The sequence below is a fragment of the Python bivittatus genome, unplaced genomic scaffold (assembly GCF_059951505.1).
Source record: "Python bivittatus isolate LINGU-HERP-01145 unplaced genomic scaffold, Pbiv_v1 ctg000070_np1212, whole genome shotgun sequence".
Lineage (NCBI taxonomy): Eukaryota > Metazoa > Chordata > Lepidosauria > Squamata > Pythonidae > Python > Python bivittatus.
The window spans coordinates 3,309,645-3,335,516 of record NW_028277034.1 but is presented as its reverse complement, the minus strand read 5'-3'; the positions used below and the strand labels follow the sequence as shown (position 1 = coordinate 3,335,516).

The 25,872-nt window shown below is 36.9% G+C and overlaps 1 protein-coding gene across 1 annotated transcript in view; it reads left to right on the top strand.

Moving 5' to 3' along the window:
- The window catches only part of DLC1 (DLC1 Rho GTPase activating protein), a 266,008-nt gene that overhangs the window by 13,359 nt on the left and 226,777 nt on the right, over positions 1–25,872 (top strand). Inside the window, exon 2 of the mRNA XM_025169576.2 lies at positions 7,662–8,777. Within this exon, the coding sequence (XP_025025344.1) occupies positions 7,773–8,777 (1,005 nt within the window). The 5' untranslated portion in view covers positions 7,662–7,772. The remainder of the gene's footprint in view (positions 1–7,661; positions 8,778–25,872) is intronic.

Below are 25,872 nucleotides of genomic sequence, written 5' to 3'. Positions count from 1 at the left end.
TTTTAATATTTTGTGGTTAAGCATATATTTTCTCTACTTATTGGCTGGTAGCGGAAGATCATTTTGAAGGAGAGTACTAAGGCATCTTCCCGAAAGTAGCATTTAATTGTATACCTTGAATCTCTCCCCTCCCAAAAACCTCCTCAAACTTTTCCCTGCCTTTATAGACACCTGTGAAAGATCTGTCCTCTCTATAGGGCCATTTTAAATTTTTAAAAAAGATACATAGGGTTTTACATGTGCTTTGATGCTATTATTCCATGTACTTCTTGATCTACTATAAAATGAGCATCAGAAGTGATGATGGAGTGATGATGTCAAGATGTATACCTTACTGAACTGCATTTTTCAGAAAGGGAAATGTGAACTTCACTTGGGGATGCAATTTTCAGCCGGACTTCCCACTATTTATAGCATGTAGGTCCACTTTAATTCTGTCTGCATGCTTCTTCCCACTATCTCTTCAAAAAGAACATAGAACTGTATTTCTTGAGAAAAACTGCAGTTAGTGAGTCTGCCCTCTCACTTTTTTTGTCTGGTTCAGTGCATTGGGTAAAGGCTTTCGTTCCATCATTTTTAGTGTCCAAGAATAGGGAGTGAATCCTATTTCACCTTTAAATGCATGTCTATATCTTCCATTTTGCAGACACAACAATGTGAGTACAGGATAGAAATAGGCCAGCCTTAAAAAAGAGATTAAAGGCTTCTGTGCACTCAGACATTACATTGTAAAAATCACTTTGCCCAAGCATAACTTACTGAAACTCAGTTGAATGGTCATAATTCTGCAATTCTTTCAGGCTGCCTACTTTTATACTTTCAGGCATGTGATTTGTCAGGACAGTCTTGTGGTCTGAGTGTGCAATTGGAGCTTCCCTTGGTAGAATGAAATGACCCAGAACAAATGCAGTAGTTAATCTTCTTTATTGCTGAAATCAATAAGCAGATCCATGCAAAGTGTTGACAGTTCCTATGGAGGGAGCAAAAGGGAAAAATAGCTGTTCCTTGAGCTTGTAAAATGTTACAGCCTATAAAGATCTTTACTCTCATAACACTTATTTCATCAAAGGATTTTTTTTTCTCCTAGACATAATAGCATGAGGAGTAGGTGTAAGCATGAATACCTATGCACAGATATACAGGCATCACTCAATCTATTATTTAGAGATTCTTTTGTTAGTTTTAGACCAAAGACAACGTGAACATTTGTAGGGTCTCTGCCTGCATATATCAAGAGAAGTATTCAGTGACATTGGAAAGGACTTCAAGATATCACATCCAATCTTAGTTTTGCAGAAAATCATGGGTCATAGAATCATAGAGTTGTGCAGCTAGAAGGAACCACAAGCATCGTCTAGTCCAACCCTTTGCACAGGGAAAGCTATTAAACCTTCCTCAGAAGGTGGTTGTCCAGCCTCTTCTTAGAAACCTCCAGAAATGGAGAACCTGCAACCTCTGTAGATAGACTGTTCCACTGTTATACAGATCTTACCATCAAAAAGTTTCTCCTAATATTTAACCAAAATCTGTTCTCTAAGTCTGCTATCCAGGACCAACTCTTCCCCAATAAAAAAGAGAGAAGTAGTTTAATTAAAGGTTCAGAACAGAGGTTCTTGCCCCATAAATGGGCAAGGAAATTGGTCAATATAACTGGACTTTTAAGAAAGAATAGAATATGAAAGAAGACAGTAGATATGAAGAAACTAGGAGCAGATATCTTAAAAGAATCCATTCATATGCAATAAACTTCTGAATCTTGGCTCTAAAGAGTAAGCACTGTGACATAATCAAGGGCATCACTCTTACAAAAACAGGAACCAAGCAAAACTTGGATAGGACAATTATTAAGGAAATTTCTTCAAAACTTTTCAGTTAATTAAAATCCAATGGTTACTTGTATTACAACTCAAAGATTAAAGGAAGCAACCGTAATTTTTTTTAAAAAATTGTGTTTAAACAATTGATTAATTTACGAAACTTGAGTACTGATACTGAATGTATCCAAAAATTCTACAGAACTCAAAATAATTTGAGCATCAGGGATCCAGGTACTGTTTTCAGGAATTCAGGTACCATTTTCAGATTAGGATTCAACTCTTGTAAACATTACATTTTCTGTCAAAATGGAAAGATGATCTTGTTTTTACAGTGACAATTAGTACAACTCAGCAGCAAATACTAAATAATTTTGGATGTATCTGCAAAAATCAGTGTGTACCATGAAGAAAAGTCCAGACTGAGATCATTTGAAACTTTTAAAATATACATTTGTGAAGCAGCCATACAAGGGCATTTAGGGAAGAGCAAAGATATTGTGATAGGTAGTCTTCAAAGCACTAATGGTGTGATACATTCTTTCTGAAAATTAAGGTACAACTGAAAAAGAAAAAAAATAACATTGATATGCTTTAAAGCACTAGTTCAGTTAAAATTAAAACAATATATTAATCCCAATTAATATAACAGTTGCCAGTTCCAGCATATAACAACCTGATCACTAAAATGCTGAACAGATTCAGACCTGCGTAGCAGTTCGATGGAAAACTACAAGGAATCCCAAGGCTTTAGTCTAGATCTGAAGTTAAAAATACATCCCAAAAGAAGGTAATACCAATGATGGCAAGAAAATGTCATAGAAAATGATGTAGATATGTCCATGTAATCAGCTCAACTTGAGAAAGATTTCAGGTATCATGAATCCCAAAATATTCTGTAAGTTTTTGTTTCTTTGTTTTCCCCCAAACATTCCATTTGTTGTTGATAAAAAATCTTTCCAATATATTCTCAACCCTATGCTTCACCATCTTGAAGCCTATTTTCTAGTTTTCCTTCAGAAGGAAAAAGGGAAAGCTGCTTTTAGTTGAGAATGATTTTATGGGAGTTGGCAGTGGCTAATAGATAGATGTGGTTTTAGAAATATGGATTCAGAAAGCCATAGAGGAGGGATTGGAAGAAAGAGCAGGCAGGAAAGGGATAAATCTTTTTCCTGTTCCAATCCTCCCTCTCTACAAAGCTCCTTTTCATTTCTTGTTGTTTGAAGGCATCCAAGCTACAGTAGATGCAACTGGAAGCAGTAACATATAGTTATCAACTTAGACAGTAGGCTATGTCAGTTCTTCTACATGAAGAGGCAGATTCTGTATGATCTGGCTTGTTTGTTTTTCCCTCAGCAGAAACAATAGTTTTCCATAAGTATGTAATGTATCTAAAAGGCTTTTCTGCAGCAGCTCCAAATTCATTTAGCAAAAGTCACGTGTTCTGTTCAATAGAATTTAATTAACTCACATATCCATTGATTAATTGATTATGTGCCATCAAGTCATTTTCAACTTCTAGCGACCACATAGTTAGATTTTCTCTGTGATGATCTATCCCTAACCTGTTCTTTCAAGTCTCCCAATGGTGCACTCAGCGCCACTATAACTGAGTCCATGCACCTTGCTGTTGGTCATTTTCTTCTTCTCTTTCTTTCCACTTTTCCCAGCATTTACAGCCTTTTCCAGAGGGCTGGGTCTTCGGATAATGTGTCTGAAGTAGGATAATTTAAGTCTGGTCCTTTGTGCCTCCAGTGAGAACTCTGGGTTGATTTGTTTGATGACCCATTGGTTTGTTTTCTTGGTTGTCCATGGTATTCTCAGGAATCTTCTGCTACACCAAAGTTCAAAGGCATCAATACTGTTCTTATCCTGCTTCTTCAAAGTCCAACTTTTTTTTACCTTGCCCCTATTATTTTTATAAATAGGCAGTGAACATACCTACTACTCTTTCCTCTTCCTATTTTCCCCACAACAATAACCCTGTGAGGTGAGTTGGGCTCAGAGAGAGAGTGACTGGCCCTGAGCTACCCAACCGGCTTTCATGCCTAAGGCGGGACTAGAACTCACCATCTCCTGGTTTTTAGCCCGGCGCCTTAACCACTAGACCAGACTTCCATAGAGTGTCACAAGGAATACCATGGCTTGCACAGTCCTGATCTTTGTAGGTCTAGACACATCACATCACATGTTCATTAAATCAGTCATTATTTGCTCAAAATTGGTATTTGGAATTTCACAGAGTCCTTGAAATCATTAAACAAATGTTTGCCTATCTGGATCACACCCAATGGTATCAAACTACAAAGAAATACTATCCAAGTACTAACCAGGTCTGCCAAGTTTAGTTTACTGTTTAAGATCAAGATTCCCTTCAGTGGAACTGACTCCTGGTGACTACATGAACACACCCATGTAGCCATTTTACCATGTAGCCATTTTAGGAACAATATGGAAGTAAATGGATGCTAAAGTGAAACACTGTCCTCTAATACGATGTAAAATGTATCAGCAGCATAATCCTCAGCTAATGGATGCTAGGGCTGGGCATTGCTTCAGATTTGATTTGAAAAAGGTACGTCAGAAATAGGGTAGTATGAATGCAAGATGTGTCTGCAACTCATTAAAGCAGGCACATCCACTTCCAGAATCCTGCAATTGCTTATTGAAGGTTCACTGTGAATGCAAGACCTGTATATCACACCTTCCACCAGCCAGTTTTTTCTGTGATTGGATGGCTACTGTGGAGAGAATTTCATAAGCAGCTACACAATTCTGGAAATAGATATGTTTCCTTCAATGAGCTGCAAACAACCGCTGCATTTGCACTCTTGTGCTTTCAAAACCATATTTTCCAAATCTGAAGCACTGTATTACCCTAATAGATACCAAATTCTCTGTGCATTCTGGTGCATTTTGAGTCCTCTGTTTTAAGAAGAAATATGCAAATGGTTACTTTTCAGTAATTAGATTGCCTTGGCTTTTCAAATTTCAAGGTCACATGCAAATATCTTAACCATTATGAAGCCTACTAGACTAAGCCAATCCCAAAGCCAAACATAACATAACTGGTCAGAAACTCTAAACCATATAAAGCTTTATGTATTTGTGTGAAATATATTATAAATGCAAAGCAATGGACTTCAAGATGTTTGTCCCCTTAGCCTATTCAATTCTGAATGGTAGTATTGTCAGGAATTCCATTATATGGTCAGCCAAGATGTGTCTATATAGCAGCTGGTACTAATGACTTAGAGGTTCAGCACAAATAATTTTATCAAATGATTCTCACTCAAAACAATGGCAGAAGCGAAAAGCATATATAGCCTTTGCAAATATTTATGTTTTATCACTGTAAACCCTGAGTGGCTTCACTTGCATGACACCTTGGTGATGTGCTTGCAACTATGAACATAAACTCAGACATCTCTTTATAAGTATGCACACAGAAACATGGAATTCAAGCTGATGCAAACTATGTTAGGGAAGTCTCTAAGTTTGGAGAATATAATTCTGGCACAACTGATACTCATTTCAAGCCTATGTGTGTGATTAAATGCACAGAGATGGATCTGCACAATTCAGGTTCTTAGGAGCAACCATGCCACTACGAATCCATGGTTTTTTGGTTTTTTTTAATACATCTCTTTTATACTGCAGAGAACATTCTCCCAGTGTGCAGTAATCCATATTCTCTACAAACCAAGAGTCCTACATAAAAAGAATGTAAAGGGGCAAGAAACATTAATCAGAACACAATGTGCTTTAAAAATGACACCTATGAATAACTACATCTAGTTTCCTTCATTTTATTACATTGCAATAAGAGTATTGCTCTGTCCTTTTCCAAATTATTAACATTACGTCCTACTTTGCCCATCTTTGTTTACAAATACATTTTTTTTAATGTGATGAACAAAGATGGCTACTTACTACCTATTAATCAAATGATTAAATGGATTGCTTAGATGTCACCTTATGGTATGGAAGTCTATGAGTGTGTACAACTTTACTGCAGCTGAACTGTGATTGGGATCAGGAGGTCAGTAAATGCACATTAACGACTTGGGGCCTGATTATCTGCAGAACTGCCTTTCCTGCCACCAATCTGCCCAATTTACTTAGATCAACAAGAAAAGCCCTTTTGAAAATCCCCAATCTAATTAGAAGCCCAATTATCTGATACTTAGGAACTGGTCTTCTCCTGCATGGCTCTCATGCATATGTCTCCAGGCCCCCACTCTCCCAATATTCAGGATGATAATAAAGATACACCTCTTCTGCTAAGCATCCAATTGTTAATTGATTTTTAGGTTTAATTTTAATTCAGATTTAAATTGCATTAATATTTTTGTTTTTATTCTATTTTTATAGGTGTAGGTTGCCTTGACTCTTGAAAAAACAGAAAAGTAGAAATCTAATAAATAAACAATGTATAAATAACTACAAGATATCATCATCTAGGCAACTTCCAGTTGTGCTGGACTAAAACTATCACATTCCCAACTGAATGTTATGAGGGTCCAAAAGGACATCTATAGGAAAGGGAAAGAAGGGAAGGCCAGGTCACATAAAAAAGAATACAGATTGGTAGTCCAGAACTGTAGATGTGATGTCAGGAAAATAAAAGAACAAGTTGAAGTTAGTGAATGATGCTAAGAGTAACAACAAAGGCTTCTTTGGTGTTGTTCAAAAATAAAAGAAAAACAAAATCAGTAAATCAATTGCTCTATCAAGGAGGCAGGTGAAAAGGAAAGCCAGAGTTAATCAACCCCTATTTATGTTCAGGCTTCTTCAAATAAAAAATATCCTGTGTTTAAAAGAGCAGGATTGAAACCTGAGATTGACAGAAACATGGTCAGAGAATACAGTTTAAGAACTAGTTCCATTCCCAAGGTCTGTCCTTGTCGAATTTGTATGTAAGCCGGAATAGTATTATTGCATAATATTGTATAAGAAGTATTGTGTATTTAACTCAAATCATTATGTATTTAATTCAAATTTTGCTACAATAGGCTTCATTCTTAACTATGGGTTGTCCTTAAACCGGGTGCTCTTAACTTGGGGACTACCTACATCTCTTTATCAAAAATAAAAATTCAACCTTGAGTGTTTGGAGAAATGGGCTGAAAGTACCAGAATGAAATTGTACAGAAACAAATGCAAAGTTCTTTAATTAGGAAATAAAAATCAAATGCACAGGTTTAGGATGGAGATAAGCTTTCCACCTAACTTAATTAACAATCTACTTAGTAAAATTTCTCTAATTGCTAGCAGCCTAATCAATAGATTTGAAGAAAGTTGGGAAAGGAAAATAAAAATCTTTGAATCTTTCTTCAAAGGTTTAGGGTAAGTTTTTATTCTACTTACTTTTAGCCTTGAGTATAGCTTTACTAATGTAATAAACACGAGAATTTAAAATATAAGAGATATTCATTAAGATTCAGCTTCTTGACAATAATGCTATGCTTGGTTATTTTGAAATGTTGACTAGTATTATGAACTCACAAGACTTGATAGCTTTTAAACACATGGAAATAGTTGTCTTATGACTGAAGCAATGAAAAAAGGGTCATTGTCAAAATTTGGCTTAAGGAAACTGTTGTGTTCTCGTGGAGTTGTTTATAACATTCTGTTTACTTCATTGAGGGAGGATTCAGCAAAAAGGATATGTTAGATTATATCTCTTGTCTTTGTTTGCAAACTATCAAAACTATTCTACAAAACATCTTTCTAAACACTTCCCTTCAATTCAGGAATATATGAATGCTGTCATGTTTTTTATTCTGCGCATTTGCTTCTTACACTTTCAATGACTTTACAATTCAATCTCTTTTTAAAAAACAGATATGCAAGAGGAAGAGCCATTTCATTGGATGGAGAAGTTCATAGAAGCCATAATGTTTCCTCCAGCACATATCATATCACACTTTGGAACCAGTTGTTAAATACTATGACATGTCTCTAGCAATCAGAAAAAGGAGCTGGGAAGAACATGTAACCCAATGGATGGGCTTGCATTTTGGGTCTCTTGATTCTAATATATTATGCAGGCATGGCTTAGTAGCTGACAACTTTCAAGCAGGCATGGAAAAGAATGAACTTTGGTGTGAAAACCTGAAAGAAAGAAGTGCTTCCTTGCCAGATTGCTGTCATGTTGGAGAGCTGGTAGCCCTCCCCTCGAAGCTTTTCAGTAATGTTTCCAAAGAATTAGATGAAAATGAAAATCATCAACAACAAGAAGAAGAATTTCTCTCTCTGGAAGCCAGTATGGAAACTTTAGTCAATGTTTCTTTTGGAAGTGATGATGGCAGTGGTGGCAGCAAGAACACGGAGCTCACATTGGAGACAATCAACTGTCAGTTTATGCCTGTGGAAGATAAATTGTTAGCTGAAAATAACAGTTACGAGGAATCTTCGGTGAATATCAACCCAAGAATAGAAGCAAAGAAAGAATGTAATCATACTACTGAACGAACTGAGAAAATGAACAAATCTAATTATGAGAAATCATTGAAAGAAGATAGCAGAAAAGAAGTTCTCAGACTTGGCTACCACAATTCCAATGAAAGTGAAGATGCCCCAAAAGAAAAAAATTGTGACCCTTTTGTGGAAAAAAGTATGTCTGAGGAGCAGATAATACATGGAGTCACAGTTGTGCAACAGCATGAAGAATTAGATGTTCTTCATGAGAAGAATGACTGCACTTTATTCCATGATGAACATACCCCTTTTCAGCATAGTGGTAATGATGCAACTACAGGAGATTCCAATAATTCTTTTGTGCTATCACCTGGTTCTCACATCCAGTCAGAGGATAATAATGTGGATGCACATGACATTACAGATTCTCAGAATGAATGCATTCTAAATGTGCCCTTGGTGGAAGAAGTATCTGATTTAAAGAATAAAATGGTCACACACCAACCTACAGACTGTCAAGTCATCCTGCGCAAAAAGAAGGTAAGGTAACATTAAAAGTTCATGTTTCAAGATTTACTTGAAGATGGATGGATGGACGGATGGATGGATGGATGGATGGATGGATGGATGGAGAGATAGAGAGATAGATAGAGAAATAGATCAAAGAGATATTTGTTTTGTTTTGTTGGTCTAGACAGAAATAGGTTATTGATGTAGTTCAGCGAAGCAATGAGTCCAATCCAGCATAAAATTCACACTTCATCTATGAGACATGAGTATGCTTAAAGGAACTGATGGTGGGATAGTATTGTTTAATGAAGATGAAATAAAACTATAAACAACAGAGGAAGACCCGTAGATCCCATTAGGAAAAGGAAGATCAAAATCTACTGTCAAGTTCAATCTCAGTATTTCTAGGTGACATCAACATTTCAAAATCAGTTTTTACGGTTGGAATCAACTGACTTTCTGCTGGAAGATTCTTCATTGTCATCATAATTGTGTCAAACAATCACTTAACTGAAATGCAAACCAGTCCTAAAAAGTTTTTGCATGAGTAACTCCTTCTGGAATATTAGACTCTGAGGAATAACCTGGAATTGCCCCATTGAACAGGGATACTTACTCTTGAACAAGTATGCAAATATTTATCCAATAGGAAGAGGATTTTCTTTTTTCAAATAACCCTGAATTGGAGGGGAGGGGTTGTTGTCTTATATTTTGCTGATTAGGATAGAAGCTGCTGAAAGGAAAAGCTAAAGGCATGACTGCTGCAATGTACGAATGCCTTGAGAATTAACTGTTCTTTGGGAAGAACAGTTTGCCTAGTGAATCTGTTTTGTAATGCCTTGTAATGGTATGTGGGAAAGTCTTTGGGAGATGGGGTGAAGAGATGCTGCCTAGGGAACAGTCAGATAAGAGACAGCATAGCCCACAGTTGCAAAATGGGCAGGGCAAGAGGCTCAGAAGGGACCCTTCCTAGTTTCTCGGGCTGTAAAGGAGATGGCAGGAGAATTGTACTTTCAGACTTGCAAGATTCTGTTAATGTAGCTTTAAAATAAAGTAGAATTAGTTCATCAGGTTGTATTTCCTGTCTGGTCTATCCAGTAATGCCTGAAAAGGGATCCCTTTGTTTTATTTTTTCCCCCTGTCCTGTTACAGAATCAAGAATTTCAGAATTGGAAGAAGCCTTTTAGGTTACTGAGTCCAACTCTCACTCAGTGCATGAAACCAGATTTAAAGCATCACAGCTGATGGCAGTCTAGCTTCTGCTTGAACTCATCCAATGAAAGGGAGCCCATCACCTCTCTGGATAATTGGTTCAAACTGCCAAACTGCTCTTACTGTTAGGAGTTCTTTCCACTCGTCAGAATCTGCTTTCCAATAACTTAAATTCACTATTTCATGTCCTGCACTCTGGAACATGGAAGGACAGGACCTGATCTTCTACATGACAGCTTTTCAGTTATTTGAAGAGAGCTATCATATCCTTCATCAAACTTTTTCCCCAAGCCTAATCATACCCATCTCCTTCAATCTATCTTCATAAGGCTTAGTTCTAGTCCCTTGATCTTCTTCCTTGCCCTCCTCTGAACTTGTTCCAGCAGGACACAGGGCCTTTCACCAAAGTAGAGTGGAACAATTACATCTCCTAATCTGGAAAATGATGAACCCCAAAATTACATTTGTTATTTTTGTAGCCATATTACATTGCTGCCTCAGATTCAAGCTACAGTCAACTACAGTTCCAATTGTTTTTTCAGGAGTACTCTTCACCCACCCTAAAACTGTGGATTTCGTGTTTATTTCCTAAGGAAATAACTTTGCCTTTATCTCTGTTAAATTTCTTTCTATTAACTTCAGTTCATTTCTCCAACCTATTGGGACTGTTCCAAATCTCATTTGTGACTTCTAGAGTATTAGCTGTCCTACCCAATTATACATCATTTGCAAATCTGATAGATTCCCTCCACTTTTTCATCCAAATCATTAATGAAAATAATGAAGAACAGGACAAATCCTTGTGACATTCCCCTTGACACCTCTCCCCAATTTGATGAGGAATGACTAAAGAACACATTTTCAGGCATACATTTATCCATTTAAGTGGCATGCCAACAGGCTTAACTAGCTTGTTATTCAGTGTGTCAATAAATTTTATGTTTACGATCTAGTTAGTGAATTAGTTTCAAAGTACATACTGGTCTAGATCTTTATGATCTTTTCTAGAGTCCTCCCTTCCTTCAATACCCTAAGATGTTCTCATCCAGTCCTAGAAATGTAATGGTTTTGGAATAAAAGACAAAAGATGGGGGGGGGGGGAGCTGTCAAAACTGGGAAGACAATGCAGACAGGGCATTGTGATGTCATAATGCAAGCTCCATCCTTTTTGAAAGTGCATGGACATCACCACACATAAAAAAAAGAGTGGTCTGGCTCACATATACATGTATATCATTTCATTTCATTTCAACGGGTGCATGAATAGGTAGCCTCCACTGCTGGTATAAAAATATATGAGCCAATATCCCATACGGAAACTTCAATTAACACACTGAAGGAGAAAATACATGTCCTGCGTTGTCCAACGTAAAAAGAAGACCCTAAGCTAGTTAAATGTATGAAGAGATCTTCAGATCTCAACCAATGATATATAGAAGAATTCATGATAATAAATAGTGATTTATAGCAATCTTGATGTTAAAATTATAACGCAAAGAAAACCATGTGTTCACATGGGAAAACCCTAAAAATCTATGGAAAGCATACATGTCATAATTAAGGATATTGTTTTTTACTGGACGACGGGGTGGGGTGGGGGGTGTCAGGAAGACAAGGGACCTAATGGAAAAATCAGGTTGCTCTGACTTATTTAATTCAAATTTATGTTTTGTGGTACTCTTTCTTTAATTTATTTAGATTACTGTGTAATTTGTACTTGGAATTTACGCAAACACAGTCATAAATATTATTTCTGTCCCTTTGGAAGCTCTGGAATGCTATCCCACGGACTTGGCCATGTTTGGATAGAAGAATGATGGATTCCAAACAATCTGAAAAGTATTTAAAACAAGTGCTGAACAAAACACAGTTACTGATGGGATGATCCCAGACCATTGCACCACAACCTTTATGCAAATTTGAATTTTGACACATTTTTGTGACAGCAGGCAGCTATAAATTTTACAGACTGCCAATTTTGTCTAGACGGCAAACCCAGAAATCATACTACTACAGTTATGCACTAAGTCAGGAGACATTTGAGTTTCAGCTGCCTAAAATGGTAATAAATGCAGCTTTATATATGACTTTATACGCACATGCCAGGATCTCCTTAACTGGGATCAGGGTCTTAAAATGTAGATGAACCATCCAAAACATCTATTTTCTCTGAAGGTTTCCTTTTGTGGGCTAAATCAATCATATATTATTTTTAAGGATTCATGTAATAGTACCCATATGTGTAATTATGTTAAATGAAGAGAAGTCATTATTTAAGAACAAATTCACATGGTACAAATGATTATTTCTCAGTCCTTTCAGAAAACAGATTTCTCTAATGAAGTTATACCTCTTTCTCACCTAACGTTTCTTAACTCCCTACTTGTTCTGAATACCTAACACTATAGTTATTCCCTATTCTAGTCTCCTCAACCCCCTGCCCCCAATCTTTTAAGCTATCCTCCTAGCTTACAGCTTATAGGCTACAACGGTTCATCATTTCACAATGACGAACTTTTTGTGGGGAGAGGAATCATTTTTTAATGTGACATTAAAATGACAGCCTCCATTTTTTAAAGAATCATAGCTTGCCAAAAAAAAAAAAGGAACTATTTTTTTCAAATGTGACAGAGGTTGTTGCTATTCTCAACACTTCTTCTAAGTCATAGTAGATTTTCATTATCAGTCAAGATTTCCTTTAAATTATAGTAGACTTTCATCATCACAATGACCTCTAGCCCAAGGATTTTCCTGCCCTGCCCACAAGGTTCTTCCCCAGTACCCTTTTCTCTTGGGAATTTTTTCTCAAAATTTCCTCTCGGGAAATTTTCAGCAATCAGCAATTTCCAATTAGTCAGCAGATAATTGGAAGTAAGATCTTTCCTCTGTCTCCAGAAAGCTTTAAAACACAGTAACCCCCACTGATGTCAACAGATGCTGTTTTAAAGGTTAAAGTACATTCACTGGAATTGCACTCCCAAATAAATGTGCCAATAAATCAGTGAAACAAAAGGTAGTAAGAATGCATTTCATGAAAATATTTTTCCTCCAGTTAATGGACAATTTCATGCATTTGGGGTCATGCCATTTTTTTTTTTTTTGTCCTTAGTGGGGCTGTTGCTGATGTTCACATCACAAAGCTGTCCCAAGCACATTTCACAGAAAGAATTTCACAGCCATTATGAAACTTTCTTTACCTAAAGATTTTTTACCATTTTTCCATATTTTAGAAGATGCTATTGTAAACAATGATATAACTACATTTTTTAAGATTATACTTTCAGAATAACTCAGCACATTAAGGTATTTCTGAAGTTACTTGCTGTGTCTTTTTGTTCAGGTTCCTGCATATCCCCACTGTCTCTTGGTGGGGAATATCTAAGCAAGAAATAGGTTGTTTGTGGATGAGATGAAGTTTGTTTGTTTTTTTTAAATATCATGCAATCTGATTGCTTATGTACATCATTTTCATGGTTCATATGATGTTTCATTCCACATGGGCCCCACTCTTCTTCCCCCCCCCCAATATATATCTTAAGGAAAAAAGATAGACTAGTTGCACATTATGGTAGTGATTGGAAGAGTTTATCTAGCAGGAACTAATTGGGACTACAGTTTTTTTAATCCTTCAAAATGTTTTTGAAAATTCTTGTTCTTCTTGTCTCTTGGCTGTCAACACTTGGAACTATATAAAGGGGAGTGGGCCAGCAAAGCAAAGAGAAGTGCATAACTCATGAATAAGCTATTCCAGGATTGTGTCATCCTTAACATGGCTTGTTTATTTCCAGAACACTCAGTCAAACCTCTTCACTGCTATTTCATGTATGTTGCTAATACTTTACAACTTCAAGTAGGAAACAAAAAGACAAGTGAAAAGGAAAACCTCAACAAACAAAGCCGAATTAATATTTGCCTTGGGTGATTTGCTGGATTCTCATAGGATTTTGTTTCATTCTTTTCATTGACATTCCAGTCTGGTTCAATTCTCTGGTCATGAAAGCAAAAAAAAAAAAAAAAAAAAATGCTAGGTGAATTGTAAATGCAAAACAAACCATGATATAGGAATTTATTTTCATCTCTCCAATCTTTCCTGTCCAGATTTTCTTGGCGTAGCCTCATCTCAGGACATTCTATACTCCCACTTCCTAAGTGCCTCTAGGTATCTATATCATATTGCAATTATGATCTGGAGATCGAGTAATTCATATGGACTGTAGGCTAACTTCTGTTGTGCTCTGTATAAAAGCTGGAATCAGCCTGTACTTCTACCATGCCATTTGTTATTTTCGTGCTATGAGGTACCTTTCTTACCTCCTCCCATTTCCTGCATTAAGCATCATATTATTTTTGCCCAATGCTTAAACAGGACTTTCTTACATTATATTCATTTTTTTTCTAAATTAGAATCCCTGCCTTGTGGAGCCCTGGCCTTCTTTCTACCCTTACTGCCAGGGTTCTACCTCTCTTCGTCTTTGTTTTGCTTAATAAAATCAGTCACACCATCCTAGGAGTATAAGGGAGCATAGGAGATAAACATTAAAAGGAACTGCTGTTCACCAGACCAAAGTGCTCTAGCTGAAACATCTAAGAGCCACGGACATGGCAGTTACAGGTTCAGCAAGACTCTCTGATAACAAAATGAGTAGCAATGTCATAGAATGAAAGCAACCCATTTGACTTCTCTTGATACAGGACCTCTAAAAGAGTTGCTAACGTTTGGGTAAACTTATCTAGGACACCAAGTTGTAGAAGATTTTTAGGTATTCAGTGCTTAAGTTTTGGAAGGCTTAAGCTTAATGTGCTTAAGTTTTGGAAGGCTGTCCCAAATACCATCTTATTCACACACTGCTTTGATTGCCAGCTGAGCAGGAAAACAGGTTATCTGGTAATACCAACAACAATTGACAATGACTGATTACTTATTTTCTGCAGTTACTTTAGATAAATTACATACAGGTAGTCTTCAGGTTATGGGTAATCCCAGGACCATGCAGATAGTTAAGCAGGAAGAGGGGGAGTCCCAGGCAAGCAGGCTGGTGGGTGAGAGCTGTGGGTGACAGTGGGCAGGGGGTGCCATGAGCAGACACTGTGGAGCACGGGCGGGTGCGCACATGCTTCGGGGGGGTTGCTGCGGACAGGCGCTACAGAGCGCAGGCAGGCAAAAAAGTAGTGGGAGTGACTTCCGACTTCGTATCAGCTTCCCCATTGACTTTGCTTGTGGGAAGCCAGCAGGGAATGTCAGAAAACAAGATCACATGACCATGGCTTGCTGCAATGTTGTAATCGCGAGCCAGGCACAGAGTGCCCAGATCATGATCATGTGACTGTGGGGATATTGCAATGGGCGAAACTCTGAGGACTGGTCAAGTCCCCCTTGTTCAGCACCGTTGTAACTTTGAACAGTTGCTGAATGAGTGGTAATAACCTGAGGACTACCAGGTTATAAGATATAACTTGACTAACGTGCTCTTTGTCAATCTCTGTTAGTGGAGCAAACAAATCAAAAGAATAAAGCCAGCAACTACAAATTTACTTTCTGATAACAACAGTATACTCAGGAAAATTCTACAGTTCTTCAGTGAAATTGCTGGTTGCAAATAGAAATTAGACTTTTGAGTCTGCAAATCTGTGCATGCTTTCTTGAGCATAAATGTCACTTAATTTTATGTGGCTTTTATCAAGTGTCATTACTGCATACAGTAACTGCATTTATATCCCAACTTTTCTCATGCATGCAGGGGTTCCTCCCTTCCAATTCTATCAACAATGACACCATGTGATATGTCTCATAACAGGGCACTACTGACTTTTTTTCCCTCCAGTGGGGAGATTAAACATTTGCTCTAAATATAAAAACAATTTAAAGACAACATTTTTTAAAAAATGAGTTTACTTTAGAAAAGAATATGTGAATACCCTAGACAAGACATGAAACAGGCCACACAGTATATTGTCTTATATTTTACTCATCCCTTGAATTTCAATTAAACCTTAATTTTAGTTAAGCTATAATTTTTAGTTAACCTAACTTACAGTGGCAATAAGTACACCCGTGGGAGTCCTAAAAGGACAGGTTAGGGATAGATCATCATGGAAAAAATCTATTTATGTGGTTGCTAGGAGTCAAAAATGACTTGATGGCACATCATCAATCAATCACAACCTTTGACTTTTTTTTTTTTTAGTTTTATAATGACTTAGAACTTTTACCTCACCAATTTTTAACTCTTTCATTACTGTCCTTACTGGTTCTCAGCATAGACTATTTTTCCATTACACTTGGTCAATTCCACACTCTTTATTTGTTTATTTATTTCACTTTACTCTGGGCAAAGACTAAAATAAAGATGTTGTACTATAAAAGATAATTTAATTCATTCCTTCAGTTAAAAAGGGATGCTGCTGGCAAAATATAGATACAATGTCTGAGGGAAGACTGATTTTAAAATCCAATGTTATTCTCTGGTGAGGCCTATTCTGAGTCACAGCTCTGACTTTTATAAGTTTCCTCTCTCTCTTCTTTTAACTCTTTCTTCTTTTTCTTTCAACATTTTCTTTGCCTTTCCGTTCATCTTCCCTCAGAGTGATCCCTCCCCTCTTGGCTAATCTCCTCAGCCCTCTCTATATCTAATTATTTACTTCCTGTCCTTTCCTTCTTCCTGTCCTTCCTTATTTGACTCAGCAACTTGGCTATGTCAAAAAGATTCTTTCAAAACAAATATAAATAAGGATGTACTGTGGATGGTGCTATTAATTACATTGGGCATAGGGGATCCTGAATATTAACTTCTTTTTTTTTTATTTATTTATTTTTTTAGATTTTTTTTTTTAGATTTTTTAAGTTAAATAACTTCAGACGGTGAACATACCTGATGCTCCTCCCTCCTCCTATTTTCCCTACAACAACAACCCTGTGAGGTGAGTTGGGCTGAGAGAGTGACTGGCCCAAAGACACCCAGCCGGCTTTCATGCCTAAGGCAGGACTAGAACTCCCAGTCTCCTGGTTTCTAGTCTGGAGCCTTCACCGCTAGACCAAACTGGCTCTTAAGGGGAAAAAAACCGTTTCCTGAAGGCAATAATAAACACTTCAGGAAATTCTACACATTAGGTAGAAGTTAGCCTATATTCTACGTTCGCTATATTCACATTCGCTTCTATTCACAATTAACTGAAATTCACACTGATATTAATAAGATTAAGAGCAATTTCACATTGCAGTCTAAACTGCTTCTCTCCCCTGATGCTTCCTTCTGTTTCTTAAGCCAACTTCTGAAATTCCAGCCTGGGGTGCAGCTGGTTGATAATGGGGCTGGGCTGGTGCTCAGTGTGGATTATGGCTACCACAAGGTCAGATTGCTCATTCCCCTGATTCATGGTCTTCCCATGTGTGCCAAAGGCAAGGCTCACTAGCTGGCTTCTGTGTGGACCAGTCTACCAATGCCTGGCTTTCTTTTTAGGGACTATTCAGTTCTCACTAGTCCTTGTGCCTTTCTTTACTTTCCAGATGTTTGCACACTCTCTTACCACATCATCTCCTTTGACATTACAACAGACCTTCTTTTTTTTTTTTCTTTTATCCCCTCATGGTACCAAAGTTGCTCTGATGCTATCATAATCAAATCAAAAGGGAACATGTGGTGCTTTCTTTCCTACCTTCTTTGTAGGTCCATTGAAACTTTATAGCAAGGAAGAACTGATTCTTCAGCTTCATAGAAATAAGGTAGCAATATTTCTATGTTACAACTTAAATTTTTAAAAAGGGGAAAGGGAGGAGAGGGGAGCTTTGCAGTAGCATGAGTAGGAAGTAGAAAAACACAGGGAGCATGCTTCACCCAGTCTGGGCAGAAACTGAAAGGATGGCCAGAATGTAATGGCTGAATGGAACTTGAGCTTGTAAAAGTGAGGAAAGTTCATTGACTTAATCAATCATCACTGGATCAACAACAGCACAGGACAAAAAGGATGTCCAGGACAGTGACCACTGGAAGAAAGGGATATGCCAGTCATTGCCGCCAACTGGATCTGGGGCTGCCGCTAGATTAGAACATATATTTTGAGGGTTTGATATCAGAAAACAACAAATCAAAGCTGGAAAACCCAAGTGGAAGGTACATTTGCAACGGATTAGGAGTGGGAAGAAGACAATTCCATCCGTTCAAAAAGTGGTGGGTAGCTCATATGGGTAATGAGCCAAACAGAAAGTACTGATCTGCCCAATGTCTGGATTTAACCTTATTGTGCTCAGCCTATTTAAATACATTTGATATTGCAGAAATTATATCTGTGTTCCGTTAAAACTGAATCTTAGTTAAGCAACAGCACTGGCTAACCAAGGGCAACAGTAGGATGCACCATGTCAATATAACATAACATCTGTTAGTCTTTAAGATGTCTTTAAACTCTCTTTGTTAGTTTTGAGGGATATCTTGGGATATAACATATTTCAGATCCAAATTTTACAGAAAGCCGACCAGTGCAAGATATACCTCCAGAATCAGATTTCTTTGTAGGCTCCTGTTCTGAAAGAAGATTGCTCAGAAAACATGCAAACTGCCTTTAAAATATATATATATATACCATTAGCAGCCTCCACATAGTTAAAATCAGAGGGAAAAGGTTTCTGTAATATAGGAAGACAAGAGTCTTAAAATTTTCATTGCAAATGTTGAATTGTGGCCATAATAAACTTATTCACAATATCCTACTAATGATGAAGCATCTAAACATAAACAGAGAATTTTAGCTTTGTTTTATCATCACTTCTACATATGGACTCCAAAAATCTGGACAACCACAGAGTTGGCATTTGCTATATCTTTTTGCTGCTGACTAGTGGGTCACATATGCAGATCCAATACCAGCACTTTTAATAAATAATTCATTAGTATCAAACATTTTAAAAAATCTATTGGAGTTCAAAATACCAAATACATAATTCTGAATTATGGTTATTCATATACATTGATCTTAAACTGTTGTGTATTGCTAATGCTAAGAATAATACAATATTTCAAGTAGTCTTTGAACAAGCTCAGTGGTACATATTCTTAGTTTTTAATTCTTAAAGTACAAGGGAAAATAATTTGTGGTGAGAACAATACTAGAGTTTATTTGACTGGAATAAAATCAAGACTCTAAAGGTGAAAGGACAACTGTTTTTGGCTCATTCAAACATTTCCTGTGAAAGTTAAAAATAAGTTTTGCCGAGGAAAAAATGGCATTTGTCATTTGAGAAAATTGCTTTACAGTATTGAAAGAGCAGCTACACGCAGTCGAAATTTCTTTGCCATGTGTATAAATTTTCCCATGTTTCCATCTTAATAGCACAACTAAACTAGGAAAAGGTTTTTCAAATATAAGCTTTCCATAGTGTGCTAGAACTGTACCTTTTGCATTGACTTGTGATCTCCAAGTGGGAAACACCAGCAGTTTTTTGTCTAAAACTCAGGAAATAGCCTCCAATTATGTCATCTCAAATTGTGAAAGAAAAGATTGCTGGGAACTTGATTCAGAATTCTTAGGAGCAATATGCAAGAGGAAATTAGCATCTTTTCCAGTTATCACTGAAGTATTTACTTGCAGTCACCATAAAAGTTACCTTCTGAAAAATTACTTTAGCCAAAGTTTTAAGGCCTCTAAGTTTTACTACATTTTACAGCTGTTAGTATACCTGTATCCAGGAAAAAGAAAAAGAAAAAAAAAAAGCACAGCTGAAATCTGATCACAGGGCAGAATTTATTTTTTAGAAACGTTATCTGTGTACGGTGGATGTGATCATACCTGTCCCATCTACTACAATTCACATCATACAACAGATACCCAACTGGCAATAAACTGACAATTATATGTAAATTCCATGGGGTTAAGCATTTGTGATAGTGAAAGAAACATGTCCCTTGCACCATATAACATGTGCTTGTGTTTTCTTACATTTCTTCCAAAAGGCAAGGAATTCTGCAGTCTGGGTAGGAAAATGTTTAGCACCACCTGATCTAGGCTGCAAAAATCCAGACAACTCTGAGATGGCAGCAAGGGTTTCTAACTCTTTCATGACAGGAATTTTGCAGCCTAAACTTGAAAGCCCTCTTAGTATTACATTTATGTTCTTCTTGAATAAGAGAATTGGAACAAGAATTGATGGCACTAATGTGCTCATAAAGAGATAGAGATACTCTAGCTAAGTTGTTTATCCCATCCACAAATAATTTATCCATCTATGGTAGTGTATACAGATCTTACTGTCCTACCATAACAAATATATCAAGGGAAAATGTAAAGAGTAAAGAGGATGGCCTTAACAAGGAGAGGGAAGATCTGTTATCAAGGAAACAAACAGATAAATGTGGCTTACAAAGAGATTTACAAAAACACCTAAGCCAGGTGACCCTCTAATTCACATGAAGATAAGGGAGAACGGCAAGCACATTCAGACTTACAAAGTTCTGTTACTACAGCCATTCTAATAAAAGTAGTTTTAGGCCTACACAGCATCTGTTTCTTGATCTGGTCTACCTTGTAGAGCTGACAGAAAAAAAAACTTGGAAGTGATTGTAGAAACTCAAAGTACATTTAGAGATGTCTTCCATTATCCTTCATTTTTTCTTAAATTCTCTTCTTAGATCCTCACCTCCTCACCTTTTTACCATTGTTATCCCCTGGAAAATTATTGTTCACATTATAGCACTGCATCTGTAGTTTCTCATCTCATCTTACTACTGTCTTAAAGTGATTCCATCGTGCCAAAGGCTGACAATCTACTGTTTTAGAGCACCGTGCAGAAAGAATGAGGTTTATCAAATCTCTGATAAAGCACTACTGCTCTGTAGGCTATGTCTGATTAGGGAGACACAAATTATACAGGCATTCTTAGAACAAAATGAATGAACAATATCTGGCAATTGAATAACTTCACATGTTCAAAAGGCTCCCATAGAGGCCACCCATTCATTTGTACCAGATCAACAGGTGATATGAAGGATGACTCCCAATTTCATCTCTCAAAGGAAAAACTACTTTCTGTTTTTGAAACCCTTTAAAATATATATTTAAGGTAATATATAATTTCTTCTCATAAACAGTTAAAAATTAGGTGAGGACAGAAATACATTTATTTTACCTATTGAACAGTGTGGTGTGATACTCAAGGAATAAAGCTCCTGCCAAAACATGTGCTGAGCATCCTATCAAAGTCACTTTGAATATAATAAGCATAAACAATATTCATGGATTTGGGCTCATTTTTCTATTCTTTCATTCTCATATTGCCAGTGCAATGTCAGGAACCAAGATCTGGGTTCTTGGTTCCTTAGAAGAACCCAGTTATAGTTATATTTAAGATTATACTAGCATATCATCACTTTAATCTTTGTCAACATCAGTAGGCTGGAGACTGAGCTGGATGGGACAAAAAGTCTCAACCTTATTGTTCTCCTTATTGCATTTTTTTTTTCAAAAATGAGTGAAGGTAAAACATGTCCAGTATCACAAGCTGTATTATGTACCTAGGTTTGGGTTGTTGTTGTTTTTTTCATATGGAGTCCTAAGACACTTAATTACATAGTTTCATTTAGAAATGTTAGTTACCATAAGAAGTAAGAGGCTTGAGAGCCTTCTAAATTGTTTGTTTGCCCAAGCATGGCTGCTCTGAACTTCAAGGTATAATTCTACTTTGTAATTTGGGCCTTAACTAGATGTTATGATAGACCTAGAACTGGAACTACTTCGACATCTTGATGCATTTCTCCTCCTTGTAAACACATGAGATGACATCATGTCATTACCAATTCGCATCATTATGTATCAGCTATGTGGTACCATGTATGGTACTGTAAGATCATACCATGAACTTAGGTAAACCCAGGCTTGACCATATATCTTTCTGTTGAGGATTTCATTCCCACAGAACTAATATCAGGGAGGATGAAGACTGAGATAAGGCCAGAATTGAAATTGTATGAGGAATATATCAATTCTTTTGCTTTTTAAAAAGTCATTTTCTCCCATTTTTCTTACATCTTTTCTCTTCTTCACCTCTCCTTAGGGCAAATGGCCAGGAAAGGGGCAGATCGTTCTTTCCAGAAGTCTGAATGGTTTGTTTACAGAGGGCTTTTGAAAGTATAGTGAGCACCCTATGAGTAGGTGTACAAGAACTACGTATAGTCCAAGGGTTGCAGAAAGAATGTACTTTATTGTTTAGAGCATCTGCAAAGCAAATGTAACATATTGCTCTGTAATCCCACCTAAATCAGGATGAAAAGCAAAAGAGAAAGCTTTTGGGTTGGCTCAGGCCAGGGACTTTTCAATTTTTGAAATTAACCCACCACCTAATTTAAATGAAAAAGAAGGAAAAGCAAGCTGGTAGGAGGAACAAATTCCCAAAAGATATTATTCAACTACGGTGGACCATTCTTATTTCCTTCACTTCCAATTTATTCTGTACAAATCCCATTATTCGCTTTCAGTTGTTTGCTGTCTTCTGAGTTTGTTGTGTGTATTCATAGCTTTTCCTCTGCCCTGAATAGCAAAACAGTTCTGAATCCATGGGAAAATTACTAGTAGTAGGTCTGGGGGAATTTATTTTATAAAGCCAGGGGAGAGAGAGAGAGGAAGTTTAAATTTCATGTGAATAAACTGCTCTTCAGTTCCAGGGGCTCCTGTAAGTAGACTGTCTCAACTAAATTACATTGCAGTGGAATTTGCTAAGCAGAAAGCTAATCCATGGTCCTTTAAGGAAAAAGGATCCAGTAATTAGCTCTCAAAGGACTCAGCTTGTTATTTTACAACTGAGAAGAAAGCACAGAAGAGAATTTATTTATTGACCTAACTATCTGATAAATCAGGAAGAGAGCAGAGCCATGGAATCTTTTTGAATAGACCACCTCCTGCTCCAGATGAGGTCAACACCCCCACTCAACTTCCTGTCCCAGAATATGGGGAAAGTCTGGTAAACATAAAGCTGCACAGGATTTAAAAGTCTCCAGAGAGGGTTTGTGGAAGTGGGTGGCTTTTAAAGGAATGGATTTTTTTGTTAACTATAGTTCTTAGGGACAGAGAGAAGAGAAAAGGAAAGGAAGGGAAAGAATACATAAAACTGGATTATATTTAGCATACTGAGACAACGTTTGGCAACAGTAGGATGTACAGGAACTCAGGGAAGCAATCAGTTCCACCCCCATGCTGGCATACCCACTTCCTTTTCATACAACAGATGCACTGCTAAATTAGCATCCAACCTCCAGATTAAGACAGTGAGATTCAGAATCTTTAGTTGTCTGCAGTGTATTTTCCACATAGTAGGTTCTGTGAATAGAATTCTTGTGTTGAGAAAACATTATTCTGTTTTGCTACAATATTTATACCATCTATATGCTATAGCCATTGCTATATGATAGCAGGGCTTTCAATCTTGCTGTGGATTGGGCCCCTCAGTTTTGGGGGGGAGGGGAACCCCCCAGCAACTGAAGGCCACAAAAAGATTGTGTTAGCAGAGCTGAATTCTTTGGCATTTTGAAATAATGGTGGTAGGCTTCTAAAAATCAAAATAGTTGGAGACCCTTTTCAGAGCTTTGATACATCCATCTGACTTCTTTGTTTCTTTATTATGAAAGACGACATAGCTTATTTTGTTCTCATGAGACACTGAAACTTAGGGGAAAGCTTGAGATATAGGGATAAGAAAAGATTTTGGCTTGTTCCTACAATATGCAGCATTGTCTGCTACTAATTCAGTCAAAGCTTTTTTAAAGAGTGGTTTTCCTAACATCTAATCACAGTAACTAAATCAGAAATCAAAAAAGTCCTGTTTTGGATATACAGAGGCTTGCCTATTGTCTCCAGGAAACACTTGGTATCCCATAGTCTGTAGGCCAGGAGAGATGTGCCAAGGCTTTGTGAGATCCCAAGTCTCATTCCCCATGGACCAGATAGCAGCAACCAAAAAGAAGGAGAAAAAAAAAATGTTGGTGAGGAAAATTAGCCTCACAAAAACTTACAATTCCACTCCCTTTGTCTCCCAGCCTTTTCCTGTTATGCTTCCTTCCAGAAATCCCTGTCCCCTTAGCCCCCTCCCACAACATCTGCTTTGCTGATTCTCAAGCAGCATCATTCCTGTCTCATGACCACAGAGGAACATTGAAAATCCTCCAGCACCCTCTTCCATCACCCCATCTGTCAGATCAGACCTTTCAAAATGGTGGCTTCTGGGGAAGAAATGGTGAACTGAAGACAGCTCCACGAAAAGCAGAACCAACAACTATAGTGGAATGAAAAGGGGCGAGTAATCGGCTCTTTGTAATTCCTTTCTGGACAAGGAGAGGACTTGAGATCACTCACATGTGCTCCAGACAGTTGCTCATCATGAACAGACTGCAAGCCAGTGGTCTCCAGTGCATTTAGAGCTCTGGATATGAGGAAATAGCCATCTTGCTCAAACCACAATCAGGGCTTTTAAAAGGACACTGAGTTCGAGAACTTCCTTTTCTAATCACTTTCACAAATTGCTTGTTAACTGCTTTATCCTTCAATCCTTAGTAAAACAAGTTTTAAATACAAGTTTAAGGACTTTTTTTTTTTAATAAACAGCAAAAAGGTGATTAGAACTTTTTTGGTTCTTTGGTTCTTTTTTGGATTTTGGAAAGTTACAAATGGACAAATGGTCCAGATGGATTTGAAATAAGATTTTGGAATTAACTATAGAAATCCTTCCCATGGGAAAATGCTTTTGCTTTGAATTCTTTAAAAAAACATGACAGGATGGAACTTTGAAGGTTGAACACTAGATGGAACTAGAAGGAACTAAAGATTACAATTAAAGGAGAAGAATACTTAAATTACCAAAACAGAATGGAGCAAATATTTTAACATTCGACACATCGAAGGATATTTTTGAACAATGGACCCAGAAGTTAATTTTAAGAGTGTGTCTGCCTCTGTAGATAGACTGTGTTTAAAAGGTGATATGGAAGAGGAACAAGTTTTACTGGGCAAGACTGAGACTGATCTGAAAGTGGATTTAAAAATGACAGGCTACAAGAATGATATGAGAAAAGATGTTATACTGGACATACAAAAGAAACTGGCTGATGTCTTAATAATTAAAAGGGATATACAGTACAAATAACAAATCAAGAGAGTGACTTGGATAAACTTTCCATATTGGATTTACAAAAGAGGCTTGTTAAAGCTTTGAAGAATTTTATGAGAAGGGACAAAGAAAAAAATGAAAAGAAATCAAGTTCTAGGATATTATTTGAAGGGACTAAAGGTTGTTAAAAGTAAAAGGAAGGAATATAAAGTTGGTTTATTTGATCAAGGTTAAAACAGATATGTTGTTATCTCTGATAACCCTTAATGGACTTTTACTGCTCAGGACTGAAATGACAAGGTTTTAGGGATTTGTTTATAGATAACAGATGGGATGGGAAGAAGAGATCATTTGTTATATTTTTAGAGAAGGTGATAAGTTACTAAAATTATTTTTACTTGTTGTGATGAAGGGGGAAGTCATTTTTTTCTTTACTGCATTCTTATTTTTTCTTTCTTTTCTATTTTTTTCTGTTTTCTTTTTTTTTTTATGCACCTTCTATTTTTCTTTTTCTTTAGTTTGTATTAGGTTTTTTATCATTATAGTTGTAATTATTAATAAAATTGCTACTTAAAAAAAGACCATTCAAAATAGTATATGAGAAGAATGTGTTCATAGTCTTTTTAAGGAAAACAAGGTCTTGGGTGGGGAAAAAGGCAGCAACAGAGGAGACAGCTGGCTCTGACCACTACAACACAACAGAAGGAAAAGAGGGCATAAATAGTAATTTGGTTCAGCTGCAAAAATCTGGATAAGAACTAGCTGGCAGAAAAGACTTTCCTGCCATCTGTTGATCATCCAGTTTTTGGCAGCCCAGATTTGATTGCTCTA